The following is a 10,444-nucleotide window of genomic DNA, read 5'->3' on the forward strand; positions in this document are numbered from 1 at the left end:
TATAAAACTGATAATATAAGCTTGAATTATCGCAATCAGTGAGACTGATCTAGGGAATCACAAAGGGCGCTTCGAGTTAAATATTTATTGACATAAATAAATTTTTTACAAATTTTCAGGGTAAGATAATTTCAGATTTCAAAATTTTAGAAAATTTATTTCTTGATCAGCCAGCAATTTGTAGACGTGACATAATAAAGCTAAGCTACTGTAGAAAGTATTTCTAAAGTTAAAATTCACATTCAACACGTTTCAAGTACAAAGATGGGCAAATATATGAAATTCAACTTAATTAGTTCCTCACTTATTTTCAGACGAATATAACTTTCGGAACGCAATTGTTGATATAAAACTTATAATATAAGCTTGAATTATCGCAATCAGTGAGACTGATCTAGGGAATCACAAAGGGCGCTTCGAGTTAAATATTTATTGACATAAATAAATTTTTTACAAATTTTCAGGGTAAGATAATTTCAGATTTCAAAATTTTAGAAAATTTATTTCTTGATCAGCCAGCAATTTGTAGACGTGACATAATAAAGCTAAGCTACTGTAGAAAGTATTTCTAAAGTTAAAATTCAAATTCAACACGTTTCAAGTACAAAGATGGGCAAATATATGAAATTCAACTTAATTAGTGCCTCACTTATTTTCAGACGAATATAACTTTCGGAACGCAATTGTTGATATAAAACTGATAATATAAGCTTGAATTGTCGCAATCAGTGAGACTGATCTAGGGAATCACAAAGGGCGCTTCGGATTTAATATTTATTGAAAAAAATAATTTTTTTACTAATTTTCAGGGTAAGAATATTTTCAGATTTCAAAATTTAGAAACTTTATTTCTAGATCAGCCAGCAATTTGTAGACGTGACGGAATAAAGCTAAGCTACTGTAGATAGTATTTCTAAAGTTAAATTTCACATTCAACACGTTGCAAGTACAAAGATGGGCAAATATATGAAATTCAACTTAATTGGTGCCTCAATTATATTCAACCGAATATAACTTTCGGAACGCAATTGTTGATATAAAACTGATAATATAAGCTTGAATTGTCGCAATCAGTGAGACTGATCTAGGGAATCACAAAGGGCGCTTCGGGTTAAATATTTATTGTAAAAAATACATTTTTTACAAATTTTCAGGGTAAGATAATTTTAGGTTTCAAAATTTTAGAATATTTATTTCTTGATCAGCCAGCAATTTGTAGACGTGACGGAATAAAGCTAAGCTACTGTAGAAAGTATTTCTAAAGTTAAAATTCACATTCAACACGTTGTAAGTACAAAGATGGGCAAATATTATGTAATTCAACTTAATTAGTGCCTCAATTATATTCAGACGAATATAACTTTCGGAACGCAATTGTTGATATAAAACCGATATTATAAGCTTGAATTATCGCAATCAGTGAGACTGATCTAGGGAATCACAAAGGACGCTTCTGGGTAAATATTTATTAAAAAAAAATAAATTTTTTGCCAATTTTCTGGGTAAGAATTTTTTCAGATTTGAAAATTTTAGAAAATTTATTTCTTGATCAGCCAGCAATTTGTAGACGTGACAGAATAAAGCTAAGCTACTGTAGAAAGTATTTCTAAAGTAACAATTCACATTCAACACGTTGCAAGTACAGAGATGGGCAAATATATGAAATTCAACTTAATTGGTTCGTCACTTATATTCAAACATATATATTATTCGGAACGCAATTGTTGATATAAATCCGATAATATAAGCTTGAATTGTCGCAATCAGTGAGACTGATCTAGGGAATCACAAAGGACGCTTCTGGGTAAATATTTATTAAAAAAAATAAATTTTTTACCAATTTTCTGGGTAAGAATTTTTTCAGATTTGAAAATTTTAGAAAATTTATTTCTTGATCAGCCAGCAATTTGTAGACTTGGCAGAATAAAGCTAAGCTACTGTAGAAAGTATTTCTAAAGTTAAAATTTACATTCAACACATTTCAAGTACAAAGGTGGGCGAATATATGAAATTCAACTTAATTAGTGCCTCACTTAAATTCAGACGAATATATCATTCGGAACGCAATTGTTGATATAAATCCGATAATATAAGCTTGAATTATCGCAATCAGTGAGACTGATCTAAGGAATCACAAAGGGCGCTTCGGGTTAATTATTTATTGTAAAAAATAAATTTTTTACAAATTTTCTGGGTAAGATAATTTCAGATTTCAAAATTTTAGAAAATTTATTTCTTGATCAGCCAGCAATTTGTAGACGTGGCAGAATAAAGCTAAGCTACTGTAGAAAGTATTTCTAAAGTTAAAATTCACATTCAACACGTTGCAAGTACAAAGATGGGCAAATATATGAAATTCAACTTAATTGGTGCGTCACTTATATTCATACGAATATAGCATTCGGAACGCAATTGTTGATATAAAACTGATAATATAAGCTTGAATTATCGCAATCAGTGAGACTGATCTAGGGAATCGCAAAGGTCACAAGTGGTTAAATATGAATTGAAAAAAATTAATTTTTTACCAATTTTCAGGGTAAGAATATTTTCAGATTTCAAAATTTTAGAAAATTTATTTTTTGATCAGCCAGCGATTTGTAGACGTGACAGAATAAAGCTAAGCTACTGTAGAAAGTATAATCTCTAAATTACGCATCAGTTCTTTAATAAATATTGGGTACTTTTCTTCGACCACATGTCTGTAAATAACAATACCTTAATTGCAAGTTTTGGAATTGAAATTATTTTTAAAAGTTGCATGTTGGAATATTACTTTTTCAATTTGATAGTTTCACTTTCTGCTTTCAGTAAATAGTTGATATTATTGCTTTGCTTTAATAATGACCAACCTTGCTAGCTATGACGTCACAGCTTGAGTATAGGTAATGGAATTTATGTAAATTCCAAAAAGCGCAGGGGGTGCGTCTGGCTGACAGAAATTTATTGATAAAGCAATCATATCCTGACACATGTTGGTGCTCACTCAAGTGCACCGGCTGACAAAGTATGATGAAAATTCAGATCAACTTTTACACATCGATCAACAAAAACAACAACCAAAGTCTTGATAGGTAAAATGATAATTTATATAATTTGTAAAAAAACATAAATCACAGTTTAGATGAGCTGGTGTAGTGTCTGCTGAGCCAAACCTTAATTAGGTCGTGGGCAATGGCGCCCGGGGGTGGAAGCCAAATTTCCCCCTCCGGAGGCGGCTTGAAGGAGGCAGCGCGGGTGACGGCTTTGTGCAGTTGAGCCGGCGAGAACCAAGAGGCGTCCTCCAACTCCTCCTTGTCAATGTCAACCTGATAAATACAGCTTTTAGATAACATGCACTTTATCAGTTAATTAAGCACTCACTGTGCCAGGCAGGACGGTGGCAATGCAGCCGAGCATCAGACGACCTGCAGGGTAAGGCCAGTACTGCGAGGCTATGTATTCCACCTTTGAAGTGGTCAAACCGACCTCTTCAGCAACTTCCCTACCCACATTTTGCTCCAAAGATTCACCTGGAAATAATTAATTAGTTGAAAACCTCTTATAAAAAAACAATCTATAAAAATTATATTGTTTCATTTTTTGCCAAAATTTATAGAAAAAAATTGAATGAAATTTTGTATATTAATGCGTATTAATGTTAAAAAAATTTAGGAACTATTGATACTTATTAAATTTTTTTAAATCTGATAAATGGTTAATTTTTTAAATTAAATTTGTGATATTTTTATATGATTTCTAATTTAATTCTTGTCTTCTTTCTATCAATTTTTCCAATAAAAAATATTAAATAAAAAAAGCACTGAAAAAAGGTTTTGAAATTTCACCAACTTCCGTCTATTAAATTTATGAGTTTTTAATAGAGATAAATTAATTTTATAAATCTATTAAATAAAAATTACATTTTTAGTATTTTAATCTTAAATACTTTCATAGTTAAAATCAGCATCAGCCAGTATGTATATTGACCTGCATCAACAAATCCTGCCAGACAGGAGAACATTCCTGGTGGATGCCTCGGTTGGCGAACGAGAAGAACCTGAGAGTGCTCTTGGTTTTCAACCAGAGCGATTCCTACAGGAGCAGTGTAAGGGTACTGCGGTGTGTCGCAACTTGGACAAACTTTGTGGCTGAAGCCGGCCTTTGGTTTTGTGGCACTGCCACATTCCGGGCAGAAGTTCCTCCTGCGCCTCCAAGTGAAAAGAGCTCGGCTCTGCAAGTTAACAAAATTAAATCTGGATTGAGGATTAACTTCAAATTGAACTACTTGTGAAACCAGGGCGCTCTGTTCGGACTTGAGGAGAAACAACGACTGCCGCAAGTGCACAAACTTCCCGGAAAACTTTTCCTCCCATTTGCTGAGGTCTTCAGGTGAAATCGAGGGAATCTCGATGGCAAATCTGCACCTATCGCTGTCCTTGTCAACGTCTACAAAGACTGCCTTGCTCTCAAGTTCATCAAACAAAGATTTCAAATCTGGAAAAAATAAAGGAAAATTAATTTATTTATAATTTAAAATTAAATAAATAGTTTTTCGGAACACATAAATAATAGTATTAATTGTGCAATGTGGAAATGAGATCAGTTTTGCAACTGACAAGCTGTGCTATCTTAAGCACAATGAGATAAAAAACTTAATTGAAGATGAATTTGCCAATAAATCAACACATTTTTAATTAAATTTATATGTATTTACCAACCCTCAAAGTTTGCAGCTGCGAGTTGGCCCTTGTTTCTGGATATCAAAACCTGCCCCTCCTTGCGAATAAAAATAAGGTACAGTCCACTTTTCAGCTGCTCGTCACTGAACTTGTCAGTCTGTTTCAGTTTTTGCTGCAGCCGAAGTCGCTGCACGTCTGTCATGAGGCCTCTCGAATTTGGCATGATTGACGCGGCTGGCAAGTTTGTCACTCGCAAATCGGCCGATTTTCGCTGAATCCGGTAACAGCCGTGCAAGATGCGACGCAGCATATCTGCCGGACACCGCTGCTAATCTTTAAATTATCTTCTAAAATCAGCGCAAAAGAAATTATCTGGAGCAGATTTCAACAAACCCGCCGCCACGCCCCCATTGGTCAGCTGCCGACGCGACCGTGCTGCCACCTGCGAAACTCGATTTTCTTGACGCAACTTCCGGTCTCAAAGTTCCTTTGCGGTGTCTGCTCCGAGCCAGCCCCAGCTTGTCGGCGATCGCAGCCCTTTTCACCAGTAACCGAGAGCGACCACCAAAATGTTGTACACGTTAATCGAAGCTGCGAAGAACAGTCCGTTCAAGGGCCCCATGACCGTGGCCAAATGCGACTCGCCGGCCCCAGCAGCCGCCGGTAAAAATCGACCTCCATCGCACCCTGCTCTCGCTCTCTAGAGCGTTTTTCTAACCCATAAACTTCCCTAAATTTCCTGTCTTTCAATCTGTTCAAATTAATTCTTTGCTAACTATTAATATGTAAATAAATAATGTTGATTATTAAATTATATGTAATAAAAAAAGCTGAATTATTTTTCTCTAATTCTTTTGAGTAACCGTCGCAGGCGCTTTTGTCTCGTTTTTATTAAATTACATAAGCAAATATGGAATTTAAATCTATAATTTTTCGTTCTTTAGGTGACGAAGGCTACAGCTGCGAGTTCGGCTCAAGTAAATACTACGCCCTGTGCGGCCTTGGAGGCGTCCTCTCGTGCGGCATCACCCACACAGCTATGGTGCCCCTCGATCTGGTCAAGTGCCGAATCCAGGTCAACCCCGACAAGTACAAATCGGTCTTTAATGGATTCAGAGTGAGTTCCATTTCTGTTTCTTGAAGGGTGAATTAATCAGGTTGAAATCAGGTCACAATCAAAGAGGATGGCATGCGAGGACTGGGCAAGGGCTGGGCTCCGACCTTCTTTGGCTACTCGGCGCAGGGTCTCTGCAAATTCGGCTTCTACGAAGTCTTCAAGAACATTTACGCCGACATTCTTGGCGAGGAGAACACCTACCTGTGGAGGACGTCCCTCTATCTGGCTGCCTCTGCGTCAGCAGAGTTCTTCGCAGACATCGCCCTCAGCCCCATGGAGGCTGTCAAGGTCAATTTTGAAAAAAAAAAAAATTACAAAAAAAATGAAATAAAAATTCAAATTTAAAACAGGCGGGGATTTTGATAGTTTTTAATTTAAAAGTTGAGCAAAATAAGTTGTGAACAAATTTTGAGAAAATCGTCTTCATTGCAGGTGAGAATCCAAACGCAGCCAGGATTTGTGAGCACAATGCGCGAGGCCATTCCCCTTATGTACAAGGACGAAGGCATCGGCGCGTTTTACAAGAGTTTGGTGCCATTGTGGATGAGGCAGATTCCATACACCATGATGAAGTTTGCCTGTTTCGAGAGAACTGTTGAACTTTTGTACAAGTAGGTTACATTGGTTTATTTTCCTCTGAATCACTCACTTTAAGAATAATATATTAGGTAAAACAATTAATAAAGTATAAAGTGCCACTGTTCTCCAGTTGGGAGTTAAATTGAATCACTAATTAAAAATTAAGATAAGCTTAGATTTAAATACAGAGAGGGTTTTAGTTTCTTCATTTATTTTAATTGTTTTGAAACCTGCAAAAACTGATTAAACTGAAAACTTTTAGGAATGTCGTGCCCAAGCCCCGCGCCGAGTGCACCAAGGGAGAGCAGCTCGTTGTCACCTTTGCTGCCGGTTACATTGCCGGTGTCTTCTGCGCCATTGTTTCTCACCCCGCTGACACTGTTGTGTCCAAGCTGAACCAGGAGAAGGGTTCGACGGCCCTGGGGGCTGCAAAGAAACTTGGCATGGCCGGTCAGTACAACTTTTTTGTTACTTTTAGAATAAAATCTAATACTAGCTTTTTTATTCAGGACTGTGGAAGGGATTGACCCCTCGTATCATCATGATCGGTACCCTGACCGCCCTACAATGGTTCATCTACGACGCCGTCAAGGTCACCTTTCGCCTGCCTCGCCCTCCCCCACCAGAGATGCCCGAGAGCCTGAAGCAGAAACTGGCCGAGGCCCAGAACTAGATTGTTTAGTTGACTGCTGGAAAGCACCCCATTTTCTTCTCACCTCCTAATTGGCCAATAATTTTCATTTCTTGCCCAAGTTGTCTCATTCATCTCCTCAGGTCACATGCTTGCCCACAAATTTCTCTTCTTTTCGTGTTTCCAAGCAGTCGGATAGTAAAGTGTAAAATAATGTTACGTAGCTGCGAGTCTTAGCGAAAATTTACTTCTAAACATTCTGTACTCTTGCATTTGTTGGCAATAACTTATTCTGTGCATTCCGTTAAATTTGCTTTTATCTATGATTCTTCTTTTTTTGAGACTTGAAATAACTCGTATTTGTTGTCCAAAAGCAGTTACTCGTTGAATAAAAGTACCAGAAGACCAGAAATCGTGTTTGTATGGCGCAAGTTTATTTATCACAGACAAGTAAAAAGAGGGATAGAGACATAGGTTTTTTATTTTACAAGCTGATAAAAGCTGGAAGGCTCCGTGGGTGGCGCTTCAGTGGGGGTTCTGTCTCCCATGCTGGTGAATTTCTCTTCGTAATACTTGACGTAGACGTCACAGTGCTCTCCTGGAAATTAAGAGAAGTAAAATAAAACTCAAGTCAACTCAGGATGTTTGCCCACCTTTGTTGAACTGGGGGTTTCCCCGCAGCTGCTCATTGCGTTGCTCAAAAAATTTGAAAACAGCGTAAAAAACATCGTCGTCTCCAGTGTTTTTGGCCGCCTCCAGGAATTTCCTTGCAGACGCCTGCTCGACAGTACCGTTTCCTCTGATAAACCTTTGGAAACAAAATCAATATCACACACTATAAAAAAATATAAATTAATCCAATTAGGATCCCATTTGAATATTTTTCAGTCAACCTTTTTATGTTTATACCTGAGAGCTCCGAGAATTTGCTTTTTGGAAAGAAGGACTTCGACAATTTCTTCGTTTGCAGTTCCCAGTCTTTTCAGCATGTCCAAGGCAAGTTGGTGGGCAGCAGGATAAAGATTTTCCAGGGACAGGAGGAGGCACGCCTGAAGATATAAAAATGAAATCAGTTGAACTTTTCATTATTTACTTTTTTACCAGAGGTTTTGAGTCTGTGACGACGTGGTACTGCAGAAGTTGGTGCAGTTGGAAGAAGGCCTTGCGGTGCACCATGGTGTTGATGAGCAGTTCGTACAGGTAGTGCTGCACTGGAATTCTGCTGTCCCCGAGGGACCGGACGTACTCGATCATGACGGCGACCACCAATTTCCCAGACGGGCCGTCAGCTTTTTCAGAAAGGGGGACAAACACACTTGTATACATGTCGGATTGATCAATAACCACTGCAGCCTTTGGAGTTGTGGCTATTGGACCGGACGAAGGCTTCGAGAACGGGGATGATGAAGCTGGAGTTGCCATCTGCAAATTATTATTTAATAAAAAATTAGTTTTAATTCCTATATCAATTTTTTTTTTAAAAAAAATCGTATTTTGCTTTCTATTTTTATTGCAAATTTGACTGACTTGACTTTGCATTTCCACTTCAAGGAAATTCCGGTAGACGTCATTAAGGTGATCGAAGACATCTGCAATCACCCCTAAATTGTTTCCGGCAGCAGGATCAAGCAGTCGCCTCAGAACGTTCAGCAGCACCAACTTTCCGGCCTTCCTCTGCACCAAACAGTCGACAAGTCTGCACTTGTCCGAGATCATGAGCGCCAAGTTGGAGAGACACAGCTCGACGTGCCACAAACAGCCCAATTTGGCATCAATCACTATGTCGGGCTGGAAAACCACCCAGTTTGGCGAATCTGTCAAATTCTCAAATTATTATCAAAAGTAAAATTTACAAAGAACGCACAAAGCTCGCAGTTGACTTCAGCCAATTCACTGGACATCTGGGCCGATGGGATTTTCAAAATAAAAGGTTTGATGGGAAGAGGCATTGCAATAGGGTGGTGGTAAGAAATGTAGCCATCAGAGTCACCGGAGAGAGACACGTCAAAAATCATCGAAGTCTGGAATGAAGTTCATTAGGTTATTATTTATTCGAATATTAAGAAAAACAAATACTTTTGAGGCTTGGTGATGGACTAGGATCAAATTATCAACCACATTCACAGCAAATCGTCCAGTTTTCTCCAACCTCAAAATGTGACTCTTCTTTGCTGTGAGCATTCTGACAAAGAAATCAAATTAAAATACAATTTTGTTTCTCAATCCATTTGTTACTTTTCCATTGTGTAAATGAGCACCTCGGCACCAGGCCCTCTGTCCACCCTGGCAGGTTGGTGTCGCAGAACAATGACGCACGCCTGTCCGTAGACCATGGCCAGGGTGACGTCTCTCTCGAGAAGACACAACTTGGGAGGCGTTTTCATCACTGCCAGCATTTCGACTAAAAAGAATTTCTTAACAATTCTGCCTTGCAAAAGTAAAATAATTCAAACCATCAAACTTGTTGAGTTTCAAGAAGTTGCCTTTCTTGAACTGGAGAGGCTGAATGCTGTTGCCGTAAGCACCAGTCGAGAGCATCAAGAGTTTGCTTTGGGGGCAGTGGACGAACCAGTTGACACTGATGGTAAGATTTTTCAGAGCTTTCAACGATCGTCTCTCCGGAACCACCTTTTTAATTATTAAACTTATAACTTTCAATTTAATTAATAGAAAAATTACCTGAAACAATTCGATTCCGTTATCAGTGACAAAAACTATTTCATTCTGACTGGTCCAAATGAATCCAATGATGGTGTTGCTTTTGCCCTTGCAACTTTGGGAATATTCGAGACAGTCGATGCCATTCAAAAAATTCAGAAATTCCTGGAAATATAATCTTTAAGCTTTTCATATTCACTTTAAAATTTAAATAAATTTACCACAGAAGTTTTTGATCTCTGAATGGCCAAAACTTTTTGGTCCGGAGAAAACTTGATGGAAATGACAGGCCCCTTGTCTTCCATTCGAAAACTGGTGGACAACTCTTCGGTGGGTCCTTTGACAACCACGCCGGTGACTCCTCCAGATCTGACGGCAAACACCTGTCGAATATTTTACATAACTTTCAGAGATTCGGGAAATATTTGACTCTTCAAACCTGCTTATTCGAGTCATCGTAAAAGACGTTTGTTACATGGCTCACGGCTTCAAATCTGATGGGGAAATCCGACAGCTGCAGACAAAAGTCGTTGCTGGACATATCGGAGGTCGGTCACCTTCGACCGTCGATAGGATATTAATTTAATTAATAATTCAGGGCAAATTCTTAGAATAAAATAAATAATTGAAATGTCGTTTCTCTTCTGAAATTTTGTTTTGTTAAAATAAAGGGCGTGGTGCTGATCGGAGTCGTCAATTTTTAATGAAAGCGCGCGAAAACAAGCAGGCAATAGCCAATTGGCATATTGTGACCATGTGTCTTGCTTTCCACTTTTGGTCAACTTTGAATGTCTTGAA

General features: G+C 38.1%; 3 protein-coding genes across 4 annotated transcripts; 1 reads left to right on the forward strand and 2 right to left on the reverse strand.

Annotated features, from left to right (window-relative positions):
* Positions 1 to 2,923: 2,923 nt before the first annotated feature.
* On the reverse strand, positions 2,924 to 5,064 carry LOC132199923 (NAD(P)H pyrophosphatase NUDT13, mitochondrial-like). Its single transcript, XM_059625029.1, has 5 exons — positions 4,701 to 5,064; positions 4,268 to 4,476; positions 3,970 to 4,213; positions 3,364 to 3,512; positions 2,924 to 3,308 (listed from the first exon to the last, which is right to left on the reverse strand). The coding sequence occupies exons 1-5, from the start codon at positions 4,969 to 4,971 to the stop codon at positions 3,114 to 3,116; spliced, it is 1,068 nt and encodes a 355-aa protein (XP_059481012.1). The 5' UTR covers positions 4,972 to 5,064; the 3' UTR covers positions 2,924 to 3,113.
* Positions 5,065 to 5,129: 65 nt separating this feature from the next.
* LOC132199924 (solute carrier family 25 member 3-like) lies at positions 5,130 to 7,400 on the forward strand. Its single transcript, XM_059625030.1, has 6 exons — positions 5,130 to 5,324; positions 5,606 to 5,778; positions 5,830 to 6,066; positions 6,211 to 6,389; positions 6,620 to 6,807; positions 6,867 to 7,400. Exons 1-6 carry the CDS (start codon positions 5,231 to 5,233, stop codon positions 7,028 to 7,030), a joined length of 1,035 nt encoding a protein of 344 aa, XP_059481013.1. The 5' UTR covers positions 5,130 to 5,230; the 3' UTR covers positions 7,031 to 7,400.
* LOC132199922 (regulator of MON1-CCZ1 complex) lies at positions 7,401 to 10,323 on the reverse strand. Of its 2 annotated transcripts, none has more exons than XM_059625027.1 (12): positions 10,086 to 10,323; positions 9,868 to 10,029; positions 9,668 to 9,811; positions 9,442 to 9,616; positions 9,224 to 9,389; positions 9,065 to 9,170; positions 8,853 to 9,009; positions 8,516 to 8,802; positions 8,090 to 8,410; positions 7,898 to 8,037; positions 7,642 to 7,796; positions 7,401 to 7,586 (listed from the first exon to the last, which is right to left on the reverse strand). In XM_059625027.1, exons 1-12 carry the CDS (start codon positions 10,185 to 10,187, stop codon positions 7,468 to 7,470), a joined length of 2,034 nt encoding a protein of 677 aa, XP_059481010.1. In that variant the 5' UTR covers positions 10,188 to 10,323; the 3' UTR covers positions 7,401 to 7,467. The 2 variants fall into 2 exon arrangements, with proteins under 2 accessions (XP_059481010.1, XP_059481011.1); XM_059625028.1 differs by having other exon boundaries at positions 7,642 to 7,823; positions 7,882 to 8,037.
* Between the last annotated feature and the right edge of the window lie 121 nt (positions 10,324 to 10,444).

The sequence above is a fragment of the Neocloeon triangulifer genome, unplaced genomic scaffold (assembly GCF_031216515.1).
Source record: "Neocloeon triangulifer isolate White Clay Creek 2 clone unplaced genomic scaffold, ASM3121651v1 ptg000014l, whole genome shotgun sequence".
Taxonomy (NCBI): domain Eukaryota; kingdom Metazoa; phylum Arthropoda; class Insecta; order Ephemeroptera; family Baetidae; genus Neocloeon; species Neocloeon triangulifer.

Coding starts and splice junctions, on each gene's coding strand:
- LOC132199924 (XM_059625030.1), top strand. CDS start 5,231: ATGTTGTACACGTTAATCGAAGCTGCGAAGAACAGTCCGTTCAAGGGC. Junction 5,779..5,829: donor CGGTCTTTAATGGATTCAGA/GTGAGTTCCATT, acceptor GGTTGAAATCAG/GTCACAATCAAAGAGGATGG. Junction 6,390..6,619: donor ACTGTTGAACTTTTGTACAA/GTAGGTTACATT, acceptor GAAAACTTTTAG/GAATGTCGTGCCCAAGCCCC.
- LOC132199923 (XM_059625029.1), bottom strand. CDS start 4,971: ATGCTGCGTCGCATCTTGCACGGCTGTTACCGGATTCAGCGAAAATCG. Junction 4,214..4,267: donor AGAGCGCCCTGGTTTCACAA/GTAGTTCAATTT, acceptor GTTAACTTGCAG/AGCCGAGCTCTTTTCACTTG. Junction 3,309..3,363: donor CCACCGTCCTGCCTGGCACA/GTGAGTGCTTAA, acceptor TGTATTTATCAG/GTTGACATTGACAAGGAGGA.
- LOC132199922 (XM_059625027.1), bottom strand. CDS start 10,187: ATGTCCAGCAACGACTTTTGTCTGCAGCTGTCGGATTTCCCCATCAGA. Junction 10,030..10,085: donor ACGATGACTCGAATAAGCAG/GTTTGAAGAGTC, acceptor AATATTCGACAG/GTGTTTGCCGTCAGATCTGG. Junction 8,803..8,852: donor TGAAGTCAACTGCGAGCTTT/GTGCGTTCTTTG, acceptor AGAATTTGACAG/ATTCGCCAAACTGGGTGGTT.